The sequence below is a fragment of the Canis lupus genome, chromosome 10 (genome assembly GCF_048164855.1).
Source record: "Canis lupus baileyi chromosome 10, mCanLup2.hap1, whole genome shotgun sequence".
Classification (NCBI taxonomy): domain Eukaryota; kingdom Metazoa; phylum Chordata; class Mammalia; order Carnivora; family Canidae; genus Canis; species Canis lupus.
The window spans coordinates 62,663,107-62,686,291 of record NC_132847.1 but is presented as its reverse complement, the minus strand read 5'-3'; the positions used below and the strand labels follow the sequence as shown (position 1 = coordinate 62,686,291).

At 44.9% G+C, this 23,185-nt stretch overlaps 1 protein-coding gene across 5 annotated transcripts in view; it reads left to right on the top strand.

Annotated features, from left to right (window-relative positions):
• The window catches only part of ABCA1 (ATP binding cassette subfamily A member 1), a 128,533-nt gene that overhangs the window by 35,670 nt on the left and 69,678 nt on the right, over nt 1-23,185 (top strand). For 3 of the 5 annotated variants that reach the window (XR_012038383.1, XM_072842210.1, XM_072842212.1), the window contains exons 6-7: nt 15,322-15,446; nt 17,897-18,073. Coding sequence is in view for 4 of the 5 variants with exons in the window: in XM_072842210.1 (XP_072698311.1) it covers nt 15,322-15,446; nt 17,897-18,073 (302 nt within the window). In the remaining variant the exon portion in view is untranslated. The remainder of the gene's footprint in view (nt 1-15,321; nt 15,447-17,896; nt 18,074-23,185) is intronic. The other 2 variants (XM_072842211.1, XM_072842213.1) reach the window with 1 other exon arrangement.

Sequence of the window (23,185 nt, the reverse complement as noted above, 5' to 3'; positions counted from 1 at the left end):
GGCGGTGGCCTACCCAGGGGATGGGGGGCGGTGGGAGCAGTCCCCTGGGTGCAGGCGGTCACGGCGTGCGTGGTAGAGAATTTAAAAGCAGTAGCGAAGCCGACGAAGAGTTGGTCTTTCTGTCATTACTATGTGCCCATGGTTCTAAGCAATGTCAGTCATAAATTACTCCCCATCATGGGCCAGCCATTGCCACTGGTCCATCCAGGAAAGTACTTTTTACTCAGTTTGGTGTTTCAGGAGGGATAGGGAGGGTCAGCCTCTGCTGAAAAACCTCCCAGTTTGTGATCCACTTGGCAAAAAAAAGAAGTGTGTAAAGTGCTAGAGTTTCAACCAGGCTTGGAGCATTTTCTTGGGAAGACAGAACTGTGCTTTCCCTGGGCAAGAGAAGAGGCCCTGAGCAGTGTGGGACCTGATAGCACAGGGGGGGGTTGTGTGTGGGTGGCAGGGAGTCGTGTCCTTCACCTCGGAGAAAGGTGTGGCTGTGCTTGGCCTCCTGGGTCAGCTGCGAGGAGCTCCTGGCTGGACCACTCTGGGCTGCGCGGCTTGGCCATCTGGGTGCTCTTTGCTCGTCCAGTAGGCCCCTAACCTTGCACCATGTCTCTGTCCCAGCATAGGACCCAGGGTTAGACACCAATCAAAGTCTCTGTCCTTTCTGATCTCCTGGAGGGACCCCTGCCTGGCAGACCAGCGGCAGAACTGGGGTTACCTCTCCTACTACCGAGAGACAGTGTGGCCCGTAGGAAAGAGTGCCAGGGTATATTACTTTGTAGCTTTGTGACCTTGTGACTAAGTCATCTAGGCCCTTTTAGGCTACTCTTCTCATCTGTAGAAGAGGACAGTAGGAGAACCTATCTCAGGATTGTTGTGAGGAATAAATGAGATAATGCATTAAATAATTGCTTAAAAACAGCACCGGGCACGTAGGAAGCACTTAGTGAATATGAGCTGCGATTATTTTGAATCGCAGTGGTGATGTCTTGGCCAAACCTTTTTTTTTGAGATTTATTTACTCATGAGAGAGAGAATGAGGCAGAGACATAGGCAGAAGGAGAAGCAGGTTCCCTGTGAGGAGCCTCATGTGGGACTCAATCTCTGGACCCTGGGATCATGCCCTGAGCCAAAGGCAGATGCTCAACCACTGAGCTACCTAGGCGTCCCTTGGCCAAACCATTTGACTCCTCTGAGCCTTCATTTCTTCATCTATAAAATAATAGGTAACTTGCAATGTAAAATGTCAAACCTGACACAGTGTCTGTCACATAACAGATGTTCAATAAATGGGAGCCACTCTTCTTCTTAGATGTCAGTGAGGCGTATCTGAGCGCCTGGCCTTGCTCCTCTGCCTCTTCATGGCTAGAGACACAGACTAACTGATGGGGCTAAGTTGTTAGAGTTTCAGATCCTAGTGGGGGCTTCGTTGGACACAGAAACAGTTTTCTTCTTTGAGCAACCGGAGACATGAGCTAGGGTGGAGAAGAGAAGACAAACGTGTGTCCAAAAAACTTTCTCTGGGAATCTCTGAAGAGAGGATCTCTTGTGAATTTGATGGTATCATATCAACACACCCAGCCCATTCCCTTCCCTGCCCTGCAGCTACTTCCTAAATAGCTCCTACCTTTCTTTGCCTGGCTTGCATCACTGAGCCAGGCCTTGGACTGGAGGGAAATGCACAGAAATGTTGCTTCTTCTTTGGTGAAATCAGTAGCTTTTTGCCAAATTTGAATAGCACTCTAGATTTCAGAGAGAATCCAAGGCTGGGTTCTGTCAGTGTAGATCTCGACCTGGAGACCTGTGTTTATCTGCACTGACAGCCCTACTCACAGTATAATGATGGGCTTAGCCCTCCTACATGGTCACTGTCAGAATTGGAAGCATCTGTGGCCTGGAGTCTTGCCCTCATCAACCTTCTCTACGACACACCCACTTCCTGCAGTGGGACTTAACCTCTCACATGGCAGCTCATTTTGGATATTAATAGCTCTGATCAGCACAAAATATTCACTACCCTGCTATACCATAAGGCTAATTCAATTTCCCTTGAAATATTTAAAGACAGCTCTTGTGTTTTTTTTCCCTTTTCTTCATGAAGTCTTTGATTTTTTTCTAGGCTAAACATCCTCCATTCCTCTTCCGGAATGTTTTTTCCTCCCTGGTTTCTGCCCCTCCTCTGGTTGTGTTTTACTGTGTTTATGTCTTCTTTGTAGTTTATCAGAAATTACAACAGTATTCCAGCACAGATTAGAAAGGGATTTTTTTTGCTTGCCCCGTTCTGAGCACCATATTTCTGTTAATGCAATATGAGATTGCATTAGACTTTTTGGCATCCACGTCACACTGTTGACGCCTATTCTGTCTGCAGTCAACCAACATTACAGTCTTTTAAATGCACAGTATTGCAAGTTACTTGTTCTCCATTTCTTAATCATGCTGTTGGCCATTTAAACCCAAAGGGAAAACAATCTGTTTCCTTTCTGTTTTACATTTTTAAATTCCCTGTGTCATTTCTGTCCTACCCAAACCATTTTCGATTCTGATTTTGCCATGTGTATATTTGCTGCTGTTTATTGTTTCCTGTCATGAAGGAATTTGATAAATAGCTCTCTTTGTTCTCATCCAAGTCATTAATTATTGCGAACCAAGGCTTGAGGTTTGGATCAGTCCACTGGAGACTAATCATGCCTTTGGACACTACCACTCAGACTCTTACAGATTCACCAGCCTATGATGTCATCAGTGCTGGGCCCCTGCCCTGTGATCTACTTGGAGGATTTGTGATTTCCTTCAGCTCGAATCTGCTAGATTCACTGGACTGTCCACAGAATAATTTGTGGATGTGGGGATCTCTACTCAGGTACTATCTTCTAATCCCATGGTTTCCGGGGCCTGAGCATCGTTTTATTTCTACTTATTGGATGAGACCTTAGAGGTCTTTTTGTTCACTTATAGATGAAGGGGTTGACTAATTTAGTCATTAGCCAATACTTATTATTCTAGGTGCTGGGACACAGAGCTGTACACCACAAAAGGCCCCTGTTCATATGTAACTTCTACTTTAGGAAATAATCTGATCCAGAAGGGGGAATGACTTTTCCAAATTTGCACAGCCACCATAGGTTGTTCTAGGAATGGAATACAGCTAAATGTCTGCTGCTCCATGAAATTCTCTTTCTATAGTGCTATCTTAGGCTGTCCTAAGTAATCTTTCAATTGAGAAGATCTCTAGTTTTAAGAACTAAATCACAGATAAGTCTAATTATTCTTGAAACTATCCTAATGAGAAACCCATGTAGGAAGCCTTACAGAGGAGCATTACCCTGTTTTCTCATCACTGAAACTTTTGGGGACATTTAATTATTTTCTTCTTAAACCTTTACCTATACAGGATGAGCAGTGGTTAAGTTAAAGTTTGGGAGTCCATGTGAGGAGCGTTCATTCTTCCTAAGTTCCTATCATGACTGCAACAGTGGAAATGTAAAAATTGGACGAATTCTCAGGAACCATAGAAGAAGTGACAGGTTTAGATTCTGTTTCTGAGATGCAGACTGGCAAGGATGAGTGAGTCTCTGACTGAGTTTGATGTAGTATCTGAGATTGTTATTTCAAGCAGTATACAGATGACAGCTTTTAGTTTTAACTCATATCAAATTGCACCTTCATGGGCGTTGTTGCTTAGGAGGATGTTAAACAAGAAGTTCAAGAGTATACTGTTTTATGTGCATGTGGTGGAACTTGTGAGAGCGGTTTGTAAATGATAGAAAATTGGAAAATGCTGATATAAGAGAAAGAATTTGGGGCTTTGTGTTAAAATTTATTTTGGGAACAAATTCAGGCTTGACCTCTCATCATCTGTGAACCATGGGCATGTTTAGATTATCTCTGACCCTCAGTTTACCTAGAAACTAGAGATTAGCTGCCCCAAGGGTCATTGAGCATTAGATCAGATGACATCCCGGGAGCATGGCACATAGTCGACACACAATAAGTCTGAGTTGGCTCATCTCCCCTTCTGTTCCTGGCTGACTGGTTTTTAACCAATTTGTTCGATCTCTTTGGGCCTCGACTATCCTTGTCTTGAAATTGGGACTTTGGCAAAACAACCTGAAAATGTTTCATCTCGGAACCTTGGTCAGTACTTGGATGGGGGGGATCATCTGGGACTAAGCATTGATGTGGGCTATGCCCTAGACTGTGGTTCTTGAAGGCAGGACGGGGTCTCGTTCATGGTTCTACCTCAAGCATTAGCATAGTAGCAGGCACTTGGTAAGCAATTGGGGGATCTTGGTGGCATAAAATACCTTTGTGGAGAGAAAATACCACCCCTTTCTCCTTTACAGAGTGTTTTAAGGGTCAGGTGAAAGTGCTGGAAGAGGGCACCTGGGTGGGTCAGTCTGTTGAGCTTCTGCCTTCAGCTCAGGGTCTTGGGATTGAGCCCCGCATCGGACTCCCTGCTTCTCCCTCTCCACCACTTGTGCTCTCTCTCTTGCATGCACTTGTGCACTCTCTCACCCTCTCTCTCAAATAAATAAAATCTTTAACAGCAACAACAACAACAACAAAGTACTTGGAAAGCTATAAAACCCTGGCACATATAATTTTCTAGTTGATTCGCTCATGTGAACCCAAGTCAACCAGGCTAAATAATGACAAAAGTTCTTAAGACAGCCCTGGCTTGCTTTCTTCCACAAGGTTTACCTTCCAGAACTTTATAGGAAGTGCTGCCACGAACCTGAACACCAGAAGTAGATTTACTGAGCAGCTAAAGAAGTTTCACTTTCCCAGGCTCCTCTGAAAGCCCTGGTTGAGATCTTAGCTATCAAAAAGTGTCAATGTAGGATTTTTAAAAAATACTCTTTCATAAAGAGAGCCTCCCAAGCTGTGTCCGCCTCAGGCCTCACAAACCTGCATCTGCTCTTGCCAGAGGCCCTGCAGAGACAGGAAGAACTGCCATCTTCCTTAGCCTCCTCCTCGGCCCTTCCCCTCAGGCTCTGTCACCACACCAGTCCACCAGCCCGTCTCTGGGAATCTGGCATGTTCGGATGGGGTGACTAGCAGACTGGCCAGAGCCAAGGCCTCCCCAGTGGGGCTGGTGTTGCTCAGATCAGGACTCGGCTGGAGAAGATGTCCTTTTGCTTTCTACTCTGTCTTTTCTACTCATTTCCTTTTCAGCTATTTAAATGCATTGCGTAGCGGTACCCACCAGGCTCTTTGGTGGGCCCCCTGCTGAACGTTTCTGCTCATACACCCGCTCTACCCTGATGCCCCAGACTCCTCTTCTTCTCTAACTGGCATGGTGGGCCCAGGCTCCTCACGAGTTTACGCGTGTATAGGGGTCAGCGCTTCCTCCTTGGCTGGAAGTTGGGAAATGCACATCCTGGGGCTGAGGCTTCTTGCTGTCCTGGGCCGGCCACCCTCACATCCGCTGTAAGTAGTTCCCAGCTCCCCCACTGTCCCTCATTTTCGTGGTTAGTTAGGCTCTTGCCCACCACTGTATCCCACGGCTGCTCCCTCAGCCTCACTGTTGCTCCAGAACAACTCTGGTGCTTGAGGAGGTGCTGTGGAAGTTCTCTATCAGCTCTGACCCGACTGGATAGGATTACGTGTGGGTTCTGTGATGTGGCTGGATGCCAGATCCCCAGTGCCCCCTCCCTGTGTAAGGGACTCAGCAACTTCCATCCTCTGCCAAGATCTTAGGTCTCCAGGTGTCAGACGCTGTCCCCCAGAGTACAGCCACCCTACTGCTTTTTAAGAGAAGCTGAGTAGGTATTCTGTGGGACATCAGAAGATCATTCTCTGGATCTGCTGAATCAGGCCAGGCTAGGTAGGTGGGACAGTTGAGGGATGGCTTTCATGCACTCTGTAGGGCTGGCAAGGGACACATTTCTGTGGATGCCATGTACACCACAGTCCACGTGCACAGCGCTCCCCCTGAGAATGATGCTCCCTGAAGTTGGATAGCGCACGGCCTGCATGGCTCTTTGCTCTGGCCTGGAGTACCTATGTCAGTACCTGCCAGTGAGGACTAGGGTTACAACTGGCCTCCTACAGTGCCCAACCTGGGGGCTTCTGAAATGCCTTCTGTCCGGGGTGTAGAGAGTCCTCTGAAGCTTACGAGAGCTTTTCTAGGAAAGAACAAGGAAGATCCTTTGGGCATTTTGTTACTGGGCTGGAGATATCACTTTGGAAGACATGCCACATCATTGGGATCAAGGGTTGGAAATTGGAAGGAGGGGGGGGATGGGAGATCCAGGGCCACCCTGCATGCTTCCCCACATCCTGACTTGGGTCTTGAGCTTGTCCGTCCCTTCAGCTAGGTTTTGTTAGGTCAGTGGCATAGCTGCCATTTTCTATATATTCATGGTACAAATCTGCTTTGTTTGTCCTTTCTGATGTGGCTCTGTAAGACTTTCGTGAAATAAGTCCTGAGGGTTACGCTGGATTTTACTTAGGGAAGAGGGTCATAACTTTCTGACTGTTGGATTTACTGGTAATACTGCAAACTCACTCTGTGGACCTTTGATTCTGCTTTGATCTTTGAGAGTCCAGCAGACACGATCCCCCCGAGGGTAGGGCAGGCAGCCTTTGGTGACATGGCAAGGTAGTTGGCTGTTGAAAGGGAGTTGAGGGAAGAGGATATAAAACTGTTATCTTGCAAACATCCACCACGCAGTACAATTTAGTACCAAGAAAACATTTGGCAGCCAGACTGCCTTGGTTCACATTCTGGCTTTTCTGCTTATCAGCTATGTGACCTTAGATAATTCCATAACATCTCTGTCTCAGTTTCCTCAAAATGGAGACACCAATGAGCTGATACGGGTAAAGCATCTAGTGCAGTGCTGGGCACATAAGAGACACCAGGCTTGTACTTCAGGTCACTGCATATCATGCAAGATAGGGAATTTTGTTTCTTTCTATGCTCAAGAAAAGAGCTGAAGCTCAGAGAGGCTAAGTAACTTGCCTAAAGCATCATAGTTGGCAAAGGGAGAAAAAGGACTACAACTTCAGTCTTTCATACTCTGCTGTTACTATGTCCTCTAAAGAGAGCAGCCCGGGGTAGCCAGAAACTTCCCCAAGGTCACAGGATACAGGACACGGATGGCTGGCATCAGCAAGGAGACAAGAGGGCTTCTGAGAGAAATAGCAGACTTCCTCCACTTCCCGGCTTCAAGGGGGAACAGACATGGGTGGAACGTTCCCCAAGGCCCATCTAGAGAGAACATCCTGTGACTCATAGCCATTCCTCCTTCCCTGCCTGAACCCCTTCATTCCATTTGCACAGCCACCGAAGTTGAGGCTGCAGCCCCAAACTTTGTCTTCTGTCCTTGTGGGTCCCCTATGAGTCATCTTTTTGGGAGATCTGATGATACATGTGTCAACAATATGTCATCAGACTGGAAATTCTTTGAAATCTTTGCGTGATTGCAATTCACGTTCTGCATGCACTTGTTGAAAGTTCTGATCGAGGGCCTGGGGTTTCACATTTGAAACCTTTCCAACCTACTATGAGAAAGTTTTCCCAGACCTGTGAGGGCTGGGCTATGTCCGAGAGAGCCCAGGCCGCTGGTTTGCATCCAGGGTAGGGTCTAACCCCAGCTAGGCTGTAATCAGGTGGATGCAGTGCTGCAGTGCTATGTTGAAATATTACTTGAACTAAATTGAATCAAAGGTCAGCTTTACCCAGACAAGAATAGAAAACACAATTGCACTCAATTACAGGACAGCATGTACCCCACAACATCAGACTGCCTTTAAAACATTGGATTGTGTCAAGAACAGTGTTTCATGTGTCTTGCTTTTCCAGTGCAAGATTTATGTACCCCATGGGTGGCAAAGAGGAACTCGGGAGCCCAGTGTGTTTCTAGTTGAAAGCTTCCCATTTCTTGCCCTCTCATCACTGTTGCTTTGAGTCACAAAAGACAATCTTGGAATGACACACGGTCCAACAGATGAAGTTGCAGCAAGTACTGATGCTGTTTTACATTTTGATACATGGGTACATTGAAGGCTTACAGCACCATTAGCAGGTTGGTGTTGTCTCAATTTTTTTGAGGAGGAAACAGGCTTAAAAGGGATATGTGTCTATTGCCTAAGGTCACAGAATAAAGCTGTAAGTTGAATCTGGGTCTGTTTGACTTAGGCTTAATAGCATCTTTCCACCACACCATGCTGCCCTGTTGCCTTATTCCAATACCAGGAATCTTGGGTGGCATTATCCATCTTTCGATGCCAAAAATGTGATGAAGCGATTTTAAAGAGTATAGTGATTCATTGAATTCCCCATCAGGTAGAAAGAGCCAAAGCTTTTTAGCCAGAGCTGATTGAATTCAAATATGTCACTTGCTTGCTCTGTGACCTTGAGCGGGGTGTTAACGTCTCTGGGTCTATTTCCATGTTTGAAAAATGGGATTACAACATTTCTCGTAAGCTTGTTTTAGGCGTTCTAGAAAAGCAATACATATAAGGAATCTGATGCTCTGTAAATGCTAATTACCTTCCTCTGCTCACAAATCACTACTGTGTCCCTATCTTGATACAGTTTATTCCTTTTGAAGGGGAAAGCTAAGTTATTTATACATTATATATATGAACAGTTATTCCTTAGTTCTGCCCTGGAAAGAATCTCAGCCCCTACCTCATCTTAAACTCCTCTTCCTTTCCTGTGTTCCTGAGATCTCGGGGTCCTGGGGCTAATTCTGATCCCACGCCGCCTGGTGTTAGGAGCGTCTGGTCTCATTTTCAGTGGAGACCAGCTTCTCAGTGAGGATTGAATGCCTCAAACTCTTTTCTTTCTTCCCATCTCTTCCCCTCTGCCCTTTCTCTTAGATTCAGTCTTTCCTGTTCTTGGATCCTGTGCTTCTTCATGCTTTTGGCCTCTTTCCTTCTCTTTGTTCTTTGCCTTTTCTGAGCATCTTCTCTCACCTTCCTACAAAGGCCTCCCTGGCCTTCACTAAGCACTCTCCATGCACAGTGCTCTCAGCTCTCCTCTTGCTTTGCCCAATACTGGCTTCTCCCTCTTTCTCTTCAGGTCCAGAGTTCATGTGGGTCAACATGACATCTGGTACCTTGCATCTTCTGTTACCTCCATTTCCTGCTGGGCTTCCACAGCCAGACGGTCACCCTCATGGCATCAGGAGTGCCCTTGGCCCATGCTGGCACATCACCCTTTCCCCCTGGGGCCACAGTCTCCACTGGTTCCTTGGGGACCTGGTTGCCATTAGGGTTCTCAGCTGACGTCAGTCCTCATTCCAGGGGGGTACTGACAGCACCTTGCCTACTTCTCAGTAAGACAGTGGGTATGCTACTGCCTTAGAAGATGTCTCTCTCGACCTCCTGCTTTTAATGGTGACTGTGGAGTAGCAGATAGGGCTGGAGGCTCACAGGTCTGCCCACCTGATCCTTTCTCCATCTCCTCACGGCTAAGACAAGGATCATGTCTTCATATAGCATCTCTTTTGTTACAGGCTCCTGCCTTCACAGAGCACTGGGAAATATTGCTCCTTTGAACCACACTACTAGTGCTTCGGGTTTAGTAGCCATTTTGTAGCTTGTTGAATTAATGCAAGTTAACCTGTGTGTAAAATACTTTAAGGAATAGGTGTTTTGTAAGCTTTAGAATACTTCTGTTGGTCTCAGGAGAAGACTCTGGCTTCCCTGGTACTTGCTACAAAGGGTTCAGCGAGCGTGACCCTAAATATTCTGGTTTCTCTTGGGACCCTTTCACGTAATTATCATCTATGACTTTATCAACATTTGTTTTGAACTTGTTTAAACAAACCCGCACTCCTAGTAAAGGTAAACCTCCATTTCTAGAAAAGTGGAGGCTCAGAGAGCTCAAGTGACTCCTCCAAGGGGGTCTGGAAAATGACTGGAAAATTCTGGAACTGAGGTTTGAACCAGGTTAGCCAGTCTCCAGAACCTGAGACTGTTTCGTTATGTCTTGGTATCCCCTCAGCAAGCCCTCACTGTGGTGAAGAAATCTCTCGGGTTGGGAAGCCCAAGCGCAGATGCACAGTGGACAAATTCTGAAGCTGTACCCATCCCAAGCTCCTGACCTCTTCTCACCCAGCCCTAAGGGGTCACCCAGGGAGCAGCCACTCTCCCTGTCTCACTCTGCTGCCCAGAGCCCCGAAATTCCCAGAGAGGCCCTGGTCTTCCCAGAGAGGAGGGTCCAGCCATCTCAAGGAAGCTGGCAGTAGCTATCCCTGGAGAAGAAAGTAGAGCCCTAACATCAGGAAAAAAAGGAAAGCCCTAACTTACCAGCCCTATCTAGCAGAGAAGTGTCTTAAGGTTTTGTGTATATGGCCAGACAAGTTAGAATCTGGCCTGGTCCCCTCCAGGTCATTGCCCATTTGACAGGGCAAAGGCTGGGAGACCCTCCTGGGGTCATTTTAAGAAGAGTTTCTGGGCCCTTGGATGCTGACGTGATCTCTTTCTCTGCTTTTTCTCATTTTCCTCCTCCACCCACTTCTCAAGCCACTGATTGCTGTGGTTCCTTTTCATGTTGAACAAAAGAGACTACAGGGATCTTGAAACTCGAGCTGGGGACTGGAGGGTACTGACCGAGAGTAACCCCTGCCTGTGCCGAGGGCTTCCCTCCTCCGCCTTCCTGCCCGCCCTCCCTCCTCCCCGCCAGCCCTCCCCCTCCTCCCCACCAGCCCCCCCTTTCCCACAGGCCCTCCCCGCCCTTCCTGGTCCTCAGCTGTGCTCAGCCAGGCTGGGGAGAAGCAGAAGCAGCTCTAAGTGACCATGAAAACATGTTGCCGGGTGCAGGGCCTCCCCGCTGTCTGCTGTGGAAGTGTTTCCTCGGCCTGGTCAGTGAGGCCGGGCCCTGAGGATTGGCAAGAAACGGAGGCATCGGCCCTGTTCTTCCTCAGCCCACAGACACATATTTCACTTGTTTTGTTCTTCAGACTCTAAGATCCTGAATTGGGTTTTTGTTTTTGTTTTCTTTTTCTCCTTTCCTTTGCCCTACCTTTGTACATCCAAAGCAAAGCTCTTGGGAAATGGACAGGCCACCCTTCGGTCCATATTGGAGAGATTGTAGCGGGAAAGCTCTCTCCGCCTTCTGCTGGGTAGTGACTCTGAGTCTTCTCCGTGGGCAGCAGGGCCTCATGTTGAATTTAGCGAGCATCCCAGCTCCGTGGTGACTGTTCTGTGACAAGCATGCACCCCCTCTCAGTTCCCTGCATCACCTGTTGAGGCTCATCAACTCTTTGCTTCTGAAAGAGTGCTTTTACATTCTTGATCTTGGTTTTTATGACATCTTGTGATTGTTATTAGCTCCATTGTGCAGCTGAGGAAACTGAGGCCCAGAGAGATTAAAAGGGGAGAAGCGAGGTTCATGGCTCCACACTTAGGAAAGAGCAAAGCTAGGACTTGGATTCAGATCTTCTGGTGCCTCTTCTATGCTGGGCACTGCTGTGCTTTGAAATTACAAAGTCCTGGCCCTCAAGACACTTTTTTTTTTTTTAGATTTATTTATTTTAGAAAGAGAGAGCAAGAGAGAGTGAGTAGGGGGAGCAGAGGGATAAAGAGAATCTCAAGCAGACTCCACGCTGAGAATGGACTGTGATATGGGGCTCCTTCTCATGACCCTGAGATCATGACCTGAGCCAAAACCAAGAGTCAGACTCTTAACTGACTGAGGCACCCATGCCCCCCTCAAGGCATTTCTGTTCTTCTGATGAGAAAGATGTGTGCCCAGACAATGGGAGCTCCATCTATGTGCTGTTTGAAGGAAACACAGGAAGCTATTAGAGCACAGAGGACAGCCACTTAACCCCAGCTTGAGTGTGAGAAAGTCAGGGCAGGCTTCCTGGAGGAGATGGTTCACGGGCCAAGAAAAAAAGAGTAGAGGTTAGCTAGGCCAAAGAGAAGAAGGACTGTTCAGACATCTGGCTTTCTCCATATTCTTGGCTTCTTTACTCATTCTCCTGCCAGCTACATAATGGAGAAAATGGAGACCAGAGGTACAAAGCCACCCCACTCTGGTCTCCTGCTACACTCCTTTCTCCTCCTCCCATTCCACTCCCCAAATCTTAAGTTTTGAGGAATCTCCTCTATGTTTATCTGCTTGTTGACTTATTTTTTTCCACTGAAAAACATTTATAGAAGCTACTGTGTACACAGCACTATGACTACAGAGTGTCCTGGCCCTGCCATGATGAGGGATCTCCCCAGCCACAACCTCAGGAGATTTTTGGCCCTCTTGCCTTTTTCCAGAATTAGGCGTCGGCCTGACTCTTCCCATTCCGCCTAAGCACTTGCATGAACTGTCTTCCTCATTCCTTCTACTTTATTGACATGTCTCTTCATCTCCCTTATCAGCCTTAAGAGTTCTTTGAGGGCAAGAACCGAGTCCTTACCTTCTCGTTACACTTCACTTAGGTACATTGGTAAAGTTAGATGAAAGAAAACCCTTTCCAGCAATCACAAAATTATTACCATTTATTGAGCATATACTATGAGCCAGTTATTCACCATTCATGCTTTACCCATGAATATCTCCAATCTTCATATCTTGCAAAGGTGCTGATACTCTTATCCTTTACCTTTTAGGTGGGAAAAATTGGTCTCGGGAAGGCAAAATGCATTTCTCAGTGAACAGTAGAGTCCAGCACCAAAGTTAGGTTTTTCTGGTCCCAGATTCCTGATCTTTGTGCCACTCTACCATTTCTCAAACTCAGCTACAATTGCCTGGGGAGCTGTATAAAATTCTGACACCTGGGTGTCAGCTCCAAAAGCTCTGATTAGACGTTGGGGCTTGTAGCCTGGGCATTGGGGTTCTTGTAACATTACCTATCTGAGCGTAATCAGAGCCAAGGTCGGGAACCAGGCACCGCACCACACCACACTGCCTTCCTTTGTGCACACAGGCTGTGGCTGTTGGTGGTGGTGTATGAATCTAAGTCCTCATGTGTGGCATGCATGTGATCAGAGTGGGAGTTCTTTGTCGCCAAGGGTCTTTGGCCCGCCCTGCTGCTTCCCCACCCAGCGACCTCACCACCCAGCGCACGTGCACTGCCAAGGGTTGTTGACTGTTGAATCGGCCTCTTGGTTTTTCTGTCTCATCCAGGGGATTCACTGATGGGCGGTTTGAATTTGATCATGTCCAGCTGTTCTCATCCTCGGAGCCCATTGACATTACAGAAGAGCCTTATAAACACACTGAGAGTACTTGCTGGTCTCAAGGGTGTTGCTTATGACCTAGACCCATTGCAGGTTTAGCCTGGGTCAGCCTCCCACACTTCAGCAATCCTGCTCTGGAGCAAGGAGGCTGTTATGAAGTCCCTTGCGCAGTGTCCACGTACTACTCGGGTTTTTCACTACTTGGGAGGAATTTGTGGTCAAGGAGGGTCACCCTGTGTGTATACTTCCTGAGGCTTGGAGACATCTTTATTTGCCAGGACATTTCATCCATGCTGTGGCTCCCCTGCCTTACTTTGTAAAAATAAGGGGTTAAATAAAGATGCTGGGGCCTGTGGGCTGCAGGCTGGGAATGAGCATTGCCAGTCACGTGGTCATGATGAGCTGGTTTTCTCTTTATTATAAGAAGTTGGGTTATTCTCTTACACTGTTGGTGGGAATGTGAACTGGTGCAGCCACTCTGGAAAACTGTGTGGAGGTTCCTCAAACAGTTAAAAATAGACCTGCCCTACGACCCAGCAATTGCACTGTTGGGGATTTACCCCAAAGATACAGATGCAGTGAAACGCCGGGACACCTGCACCCCGATGTTTATAGCAGCAATGGCCACGATAGCCAAACTGTGGAAGGAGCCTCGGTGTCCAACGAAAGATGAATGGATAAAGAAGATGTGGTTTATGTATACAATGGAATATTACTCAGCTATTAGAAATGACAAATACCCACCATTTGCTTCAACGTGGATGGAACTGGAGGGTATTATGCTGAGTGAAGTAAGTCAGTCGGTGAAGGACAAACATTATATGTTCTCATTCATTTGGGGAATATAAATAATAGTGAAAGGGAATATAAGGGAAGGGAGAAGAAATGTGTGGGAAATATCAGAAACGGAGACAGAACATAAAGACTGCTAACTCTGGGAAACGAACTAGGGGTGGTGGAAGGGGAGAAGGGCGGGGGGTGGGAGTGAATGGGTGACGGGCACTGGGGGTTATTCTGTATGTTAGTAAATTGAACACCAATAAAAAATAAATTAAAAAAAAAAGTTGGGTTATTAAGAGGGTGGGGCTGAAGGAGAAGCAGGTGGTCAGATGAAATAGGGCAGGTGAAACAGCAACATTTCAGAGTCAGGGGCCCCCCACCCAACATCTGGGCAGAAACTTCTTGTTTTGGAGATAAAAAAGCTGAGGTTCAGAGAGATGATATGAAATGCCCAAATGACACCACCAGGCACAGTCTCCAACTCTGAAGACTAAAATTTTGGATTTCTGGCCAGTGCTTTTTCTGCTTCACTACACTGGAATGTACCTGCAGGGTTTATTATTAAAGGGATTCTTCGTGAAACACAACAGTAATCCAGTCATTTAGTTGGGTTGACTTTTAAGTTTATGCTTGTGTTTTTTTTTTTTTTTTTTTTTTTTTTTTTTTTTATGCTTGTGTTTTAAGTCTAGCAGACCTGGGTTTTGGAGTTCTGTATCAGGTGTTCCACAGTTGGAATTAAAATGAGATCACATCTATGAAAGTGCTTTGATATGTGTAATGCTCTACACCAGTGGTTCTCAAAGTGCGGGGCCCAGATCACCAGCATCTGCATCACCTGGGAGCTCATTGGAAATGTGAATTCTCTGCCCTAACCCCAGGCTGGCTGAATCAGAAACTCTGGGGGTGCAGACTGGTAATCTGTTTTTGACAAGCTGTCAAATGATTCCTTTGTGCACTGAAGTTTGAGAACCGCTATTCTGCATCAAGAGGAGATCAGCCTTCTAGGGGGCTTGTGGGACGAAGGCTTTAAATATCTCTGATTTTTAGCTGAGGTGGCATGGGGTTAGGTTCACAAATCACAGATGGGCTGGACAAGCTCACTTAAAAGGTTTGGCTTTTTCCTCGAAAACGAGAAAAGGCTGTGTGAGCATGTAGGGTGCTGTCACACTGTTTGAATCCAGGAGCACACTCGTAGTTTAGCTCTACGTGTTTTCAGAAAGTATTCTTTTCATCTCTCCTGTAAGGCAAAGCTCCCTGAATGTCATTTCTCTGTATGCTGAAGCCAGAGACCTGTGGTTATCAATTGGTTTAGAATGAAGTCATCAATATTAAGATGTTTTTCTCCACCTGCCCCATCATGTTTTTTTTTTTTTTTAACATATTAAATGAAAGTGAAATACTATTTCTCAGCAGGCTTGAAACTTCAGGATTTCCTAGTGGACAATGAAACCTTCTCTGGATTCTTGATACACAACCTTTCTCTGCCAAGGCTCACTGTGGACAAAATGCTGGAGGCTAATGTCAGCCTCCACAAGGTAAGCTGCGATGTTCAGGTTCCTTCCTTGGTGGGGCTGGTGGCAGTTAGATTCTTTAAGAGTGCCTGGAAAGAAATGAATAAACCCTTGTCTTTTTTTTTTTTTTTAAATATTTTATTTATTCATAGAGACACAGAGAGAGAGAGAGGGGCAGAGGAACAGGTAGAGGGAGAAGCAGGTTCTATGCAGGGAGCCCGATGTGGGACTCGATCCAGGGTCCCCAGGATCACACCCCAGGCTGCAGGCAGCGCTAAACCACTGAGCCACCAGGGCTGCCCTAAACCGCTGTCTTGGATTTGGTGCTGAAGGAGATTATTAGCTCAAGCTCAACTTCACTGTTTTTACCTCTCTGCTCAGCCTGGCATTGCCAAACCATCCCGGGAGTGGAGTGTGCAACTTGGTGTCATGGGCCATCTGGTTGAAATAAAACTGATTTCCTGCCTGTCAGCTGGCATTTGTTGATAACTTCCCCCAAAGGGGGGGAATAAATTTAAGTTAAAATGAATTAAACGTTTTTTAAAAATTTCTCACCATTCTGAGACTGTAGCCAGAGTTGAGGATTACTGATCAGAGCAGCTGTCTATAAAATTTAAGATAGAAGATTTAAAAAACTTAATACATCCTTTAAAGATGTATAAGAAAAATGTATAAGGAAAAATGATTTTTCCTTAATTTGTAAAACCAGGAAGTAGTATTAGTGTTTACATAGAATTTTATTCTTAGATTCTTAGAAAACTTCCTTTGGTATAATTAGTTATCACACAGCCCCTGTGCAGTGAGTAGCAGACCCAGGTTGCATGGTTATCGATTTTCAGAGAAGCTTCCCAAGTGTATTCTTTGGCAGAAAGGGGCACTGCTTCTTTCCTCTGTCTCCTGTCTACACACCAGCTTATCTTTACAATAAGCAAAAGTAGTGGAAATGTTTATGCCCGAAAATAAGGTCTTTGCTTTACATAATGTAGAATTTTTAAAATTAGAAAAATGTGCTTACTGCTTGCCCTTATGAAACTAGGAAAATATGCCTTGTGTTTACCAGTTGTATGGTTGGGAGATGGGCCAAAGGCAGCGAGCTTATGAAAACAGTTGCATTTAGCACAATTTCCATTCCCCCCTGCCAATTTCGTATCTGTCGCATCAGATCAGTTTAAAATAAAGGGCGAGGTCGTTCTTGCACGGTATTAGGGTCTCTCTGTAGTCAGTGCTCTCAAACACAGACACCCAAGGTAGGCTGACCACAAAGACTACTTAGAATTAGGAGCAAAACGGAAGCATGCTTCCGTGCCTGGTGGTGGGGGAAACCTTCACGGAAACTGTGGCAGGCCCAGTGCTCTGCAGCGATAGAAAGCTATATTGAAAACCTGGAGAGGGTTTTGGGCTGTCACTCACACTTGGTTGTCCTACAAGCAGATCAAGCTGCGCTAATTTAAACTACCAAGGGGAGGTAGTAATGGACTGTTACAGAATCTGCATCATCCATGCATTCCACAAATATTTACTGTCGATAGTATTTCAGCATTCTGGACACAAAGTGAGCAAGAAAAGCCAGCCCTTCCTCTTACTGAATTTGCTGTCTAGGTCAGTAAGGACCATGTAATGAAGAAGTGCTGTTTATTGAGGCCCAGCCAAGCTAATTAGGTAAACAAAATACAGCCAGGGAAAGGCTCTCTCGGGGGTCTGCTTTAATGAATGCAAAAGAATGACTTAGAATTGGCCTTCCATGAGGACTTTTCCTAAGAAGCCTGCCTTTCTGGTACTCTGCTCTGGGGCAAATAAAATGAAGAGTTCCAAATTCTGAAATTGCTTCAACATAATTTTGTGCATCAGTGAAATACCTATACCTACAAATAAATAGTATGAATGCCTTTTTTAAAAAAATTATTCAGCCCAACCCCAGCTTAAGATGTTGTAAGTTCCAAAATAATAAAAATGTTTTTGCCTCATAAAATAAAATAATAAAAATGGTTTCAGGCGTTTAGATTTTCAATTCCTATTTCCTGAATCATGTGCCCCACTTTTGAGAAAAAGAGTTGGACTCAGGATTTCCCTTTACAAGGACAGGAGTGTGGGAGATGATGAGTCAAACACAACATTCAGATTTTAAGTTTCCTTTAGGTATTTTTATTTTTTAAAAAAGATTTTATTTATTTATTCATGAAAGACACACAAAGACATTTTACACAGCAGAGAGAGAAGCTCCCTGAGGGGAGCCCGATGCAGGACTTGATCCTCAGATCAAACCTGAGCCAAAGGCAAATGCTCAACCACTGAGCTACCCAGGTGCCCCAGATTTTAAGTTTCCTGTCAGATTGTGCCTTGATGCATCCCAAAGTTCAGTAAAAAGATCTGATTGAACTATTGGCGATGGTGTCCATTCTTCAAAGCTATATTGGCCCAGCTTCCCATCTTTGTAATCTGGTTTTGCTTTGTCTCTCTGCATGAAATGCTTCCAGGTATTTCTGCAAGGCTACCAGTTACATTTGACGAATCTGTGCAGTGGATCGAAGTTAGAAGAGGTGATTCAACTTGGTGAACAAGAAGTTTCCACACTTTGCAGCTTGCCAAAGGAGAAGCTGGATGCAGCAGAGCAAGTGCTTCGTTCCAGCATGGACATCCTGAAGCCAATCCTGGTGAGTAGGCTTGCCGTGTGGAGAAGCTGTAAGCACTAATGCTTTGGGAATGCGAACATTTTCCCTGGACAACATAACTTTGTTTTTGAAGGAACATAGGGCTGGCTGGGAGTTTGAGAGGTAATTTAGCTCCGTGGTATTCTGTTCTTTCAAACTTTAGGGCTTTTTCCCCCCCGAGGGGTGGGGGGGGCGGGGCGGGGAATGAGTTGGGCATGGCTCTGAGTCTAAGCCTAGGGTCCTTTGTGCCTATTTCGAGAAGACCTGTTTTGTATGTTTTTAAAGATATTGTCATTTGAGATTATTAGAGTTCATTTGAGGAGTTTCCCAGACTAAAAAAAAGTCTCAACATCATTGATGGGAAGATAGATATCTGTTCTTAAGAGCATTTCTGCGAGGAGACACTCTAAGCTGTCACAGTGGGGAAACCTCAGAATTGGATGGGAACACACAACGATAATTAATCAATGACAAAATTGCAGTTACAGAAAAAAAATTGCAACAAAGTCTGATTGGCTTAGGAATCAAGAGTTTAGAGAAGTGGTCCCAGAGTTATACACATTCATTCTTAAAGAATATGGATGAACCTGAGCAATGTGGTCATTGGAGGGTTCGGTATAGTTCCAAATAGGTGTATTTCTTTGGATTTTCTGAGAGCTCTGGTGACATGCCTCTCCAACAACATCACTTAGCATCTGATGTTCTGGTTTCCCACTTAGCAGATAGCAACTCTGATTTGTCAGTAGATTCTCTTAAAACCAGGGAAAGAGCCTTGGAAGAAGGATGTGCCTCGAAAGAGATGTTCCTCATTATAATAAAAAGGAATCAGAATCCTCTGGGATTTGGTGCAGCTTGATTTCTTTATAGAGAGTTATGATTATCCCAGGGATACTAACAATGTTTAGTTTCTAGATCCTGGGCCTGGATCACAGCCTAGAAAGTGATCTTAGAAACATCTTCTGAGGTTTACACACTAGTGACCATCAGGAAGTTCTTTTATCTCACTTGACTTTATGACGTTGCAGCTTCTGCCTGAGATGAAGGTAGTAGGAAAACTGTGTGAGTTCATGGGATTTTCCAAGGCAGGGTTGATGGTGAACCAGTCAATGTGAAGGGCCTAGGCCTAATGCTTAAGATCTATTTTTGTGTTATTCCAGAAGTAGTATCTTCTGTTTCAGTTTAAAAAAAAAATACTGAATTGCTTTGTTCAGTGGCCTGTGATTATATTGGTTAATGTTTCTATAGTATAAGTTCAAGTAAGATATATGTTTCTGAATGGGGATGATGTTTATAGTTCCAGAAAACTGGTCCAAGTGGCTACATAAGCTCATTTGTGTAGACATATGCAGCCTATTGGCACTTTTTGGGTTGTGTGACATAAAGGGCCAAAGGTTATTAGAAATAGTAGACCATTTCCTGGTACAGTTTTAGCTGTTTTGCTGTATTTCACTACAAGACTGAAATTTTCACCCTTTCAGCCGGATAGATGCAAATTTTAGAAATATGGGTGCTTTTTTATTTTTTATTTTTGAAATATGGGTGCTTTTAGAAGACACAGTAATTTATATTGGTGGCCATTCATTATTTCATTTCTGTTTAATAAACATGTATTGTGTGCACATCCCAGAAAATCCCTCCACTCCGTAATGTCTGAATTGCACTCCAAGTAGAATGACAATATAGCCTTCATGATCTGACAATCAGCAGCTTAGGTTTCAATCTAATAATCCCTCCGTGCTTGGGAGGGTTAGCATGATAGGATACATGGAAATATACCAGTAAGACTGTCAGCTGCATCTCAGCCCATCCTGTTGTGGTTGTGCCTTGGAAATCACTTGGTTCATGACTGGGTATTAAGGTGGCTACCAAATGCTTTTTGCACACTTCTTGGGCACAGAAAGCATCTCAGGTTCTGCTCCTGCCTATCTGCTGTTGCTGAGAGCTCTCTTTTCATAAAGCCAGAAAATGAGGCTCTTGAATTAGAATGTAGTGAGTGGTCAAAATTGTTCTGTGTAAAGGTGATTTTGAAGGATACCTTTGGGAGGAAATAATTTCCAAACATTTTGAAATGTGACTTTTATTTATCGAGTTAAACAGGGCCTTAATTGGAGCACTGGGATTGATATTTGATTTACATTAGGCAGCCCTTTACTCCTGCCACTTGGTTGACATTTCAACATTTTCGATGGTAGATGAATGTGACATGCGACATCATTGGCAATGGGCGGTTAATCACACCGAGAAACACAACAGGAACAGCAGCCAGGTGCCAAGCCCAGCGTCATGGGAAGATAAATTGGGGTGTCAGTGTGTGTTTCTGTACCAGAAGTGGATTTTCAGGAGAGACATATTTTGAAACATTTCTCTGTGTCTCTCCTTTTTTTTTTTTTTTTTTTTTAATTTGGTTAGTGTGGATGTTTTTCTGTTTTTCAGCCAAGAGTATTCTCTTTCTCCTGAGCCACCTTTTCTTTCTGATGACCTCTGGACAGCAGTGTTTTGACAGCATGGGGGGGAAGTGTGGCAGAGGGGAAGGGCCATGGGCTCAGGGTCACCTGCATCTGGATTCAAACATTTCATCAGCAGTTTTACCAGCTGTGTGACCTTGGATAAGTTTAGTGTCGGTCAGCCTCGGTTTCTTCTTCTTTTACATACAGATAATATAGTTTACCTTTTGTGACTGTTGCTTATACATATGAGGAGCATGGCAGGGGGTGGTCAATAAATAGAAGTTAATCATCAATAGAAATATTTTCATGCTGAAAGCAATTGCTGGCAACATGGAAATTTTCGACTGTGTTAGGAATCAGTCATGCCAAGCAAAGTAGACCTGGAGGATGATAGTTCAGTGAAAAGATTTTATTCTTTGCCTAGATGTTGTCAAGGCTTCTTACCCTGTAGATTCTATTCGTGTATATACCTCAATTATTTATACCTTGCATGAAAGTTAATACTGGATATCAGAATGCTGTTGCTTCCATAAAGTTCTCTGGGATTAATAGTGGTTACCTATAGACATTCTCCTTTTAATTTAAAAGCGTATTCATTTATTCAACTATGTTAAGTTCATTATGTGTCAGGTATGTTCTGGGAGCTGGATTCACCCAAGATCCTCACAAAGATGGCTTCTGATGAGTACAGGGATATGTTGATCTATGAAATACTATCTCTAGGTTAAATGCATTTATGAAGAGAGACTTGTGTTCATAGTACTTGTACTGCTGACCTAACAACCTCTAGGAGGGGATTGTGGCCATCTACCAGTGATTTCTTTTGTCTCACTGCTCGGCAAAGTGGATTTGGCTGTTGCAGTTGACTGGGCAGGTGAACTTCCTTTGCCTATCTTGTGGGTCCTTCCTGAAGCGGCACCTGTCTTTCTCAGATAGAGAAGTCTTTATGGGGGCCTCTCTCTGCTGTCCTCCAATAACCTCTGATGTGTTTTGTACTGCAAGAAGGAGCCATAACAGTGGACCAGCAAATTTTGGCTGGAGGGATTTATTTGCTTCTATTATCAAGGTCCTTGCTGATTGTGGTAGCTTTTTTATTGCTGCTGTAACAAATAACCACACACTTGGCAGCTTAGAACAACATAAAGTTTTTATTTCATAATCCTGTAGGCCAGAAGTCTGGGCACAGTGTGGTTCCCCTGGGTCTACTCCTTGGAGTCTCAGAAGATTGAAATCAGAGGGTTTGCAGTACTGTATTCCTTTTTAGAGGCTCTGAGGATACTATCCTCTTGCTTCTGAGCTGATTCAGATTGTTAGCTGAATTCAATTCCTTAAAGTTGTAGGACTGAGGTCCCTGTTTCCTATCTGAACGTCAGCTGGAGGCCAGTCTTTGCTCCTAGAGGCTGCCAACCTTTCTTCTCATGATTTTCATGTGACCCCTCTCCAGCCACACTGGTTGAGACCCTCTCATGCTTTAAATTTCTCTGTCTTTTCTGTCTGCCATCTCTCTCTGCTTCTAGCCAGAGAAAGTTCTCTGCCTTTATGGACTTGTGATTAAATTGGACTCACCTAGATAATCTAGGATCATTGCCCTATTTGAAAGTCTATAAATTTAATTATATCTGTAAAGTATAAAGTATCTATAATGTACATAATGTATCTATAAAGTACATTTTACCATGTGATATAACATATTCAGGTGCCAGGGACTGGGAATGTGGACTGCTTTGGGGAGGGCCCTCACCCTGCCACAAATGTCTTTTAACTGAGAGGTAAAATAAATTTCATTATGTCTTTAAAGTGTTTCCTCAGTGCTCTTGGCTGTTTATTAGTCCCTCTTCAACTCTGTACATGTTCTTGCCATATTCTGAGAGTGACTCCAACGCATAATAAACGCTACCCGTTAGGGTTCTTAATGCACTAACCAAAGACAGCAGTGACTTTGGGAAGTAGAACATCTCAGGACAAGATGCGAGACATTGATCAACAAACCATCAAAGGTTTACTGTATGTCTGCTTTGCACCAGGAACTGTTCTAAGGTGCCGGAGCTTCAGTCATGATCAGGGCAGACCAGTGCACACAGAGCTTTCATTCTAGTGGGCATCGAGAACCAGCTCTTAGGCTGAGATTGGGAATTTGAAGAATTCTTCACAGGTTCTGGGTCTGTAGAGTGAGGGCTGTCCTCCCATCCCAGTTTCACTGATGACTCCCCTGCAGCTCCCTGACCCCCAGTCTTTACCAGCACGGGACACTGTTAGGTAGGTTTGGATTCTAGTCTTGGCTCACCGTTGTCCCAATGATGTGAAAGTGGTGTCTGATCCTTGAGGCGGGGAAAATGCTGTCAGATTCTTGAGTTAGGAAGGACAGGCATACGGACTTATCTTCATCTTAATGACAGTTTGGGTTCTGCATAACCATGTGGCTAGATTGTCTCGACCTCTGATGATACCTTTACCCTAAAAGGGAAAGTTCGGTTTCTGTGGAACAAAGAGTTCCGTTCACATGTCTTCTGATGCATGCAGCATATTCTTGCAAAGGGAGAACTCCGTTCATGGGACAAAGGAGGTAAAGTGAGCAGTGCCCTGAGGTCCCTAGAAGACCAGTGACCTCACAGCTGGGCTGTGTATAGATTGAAGGAACAGATGGAGAAGGAGGAAACAAAGTCATTCT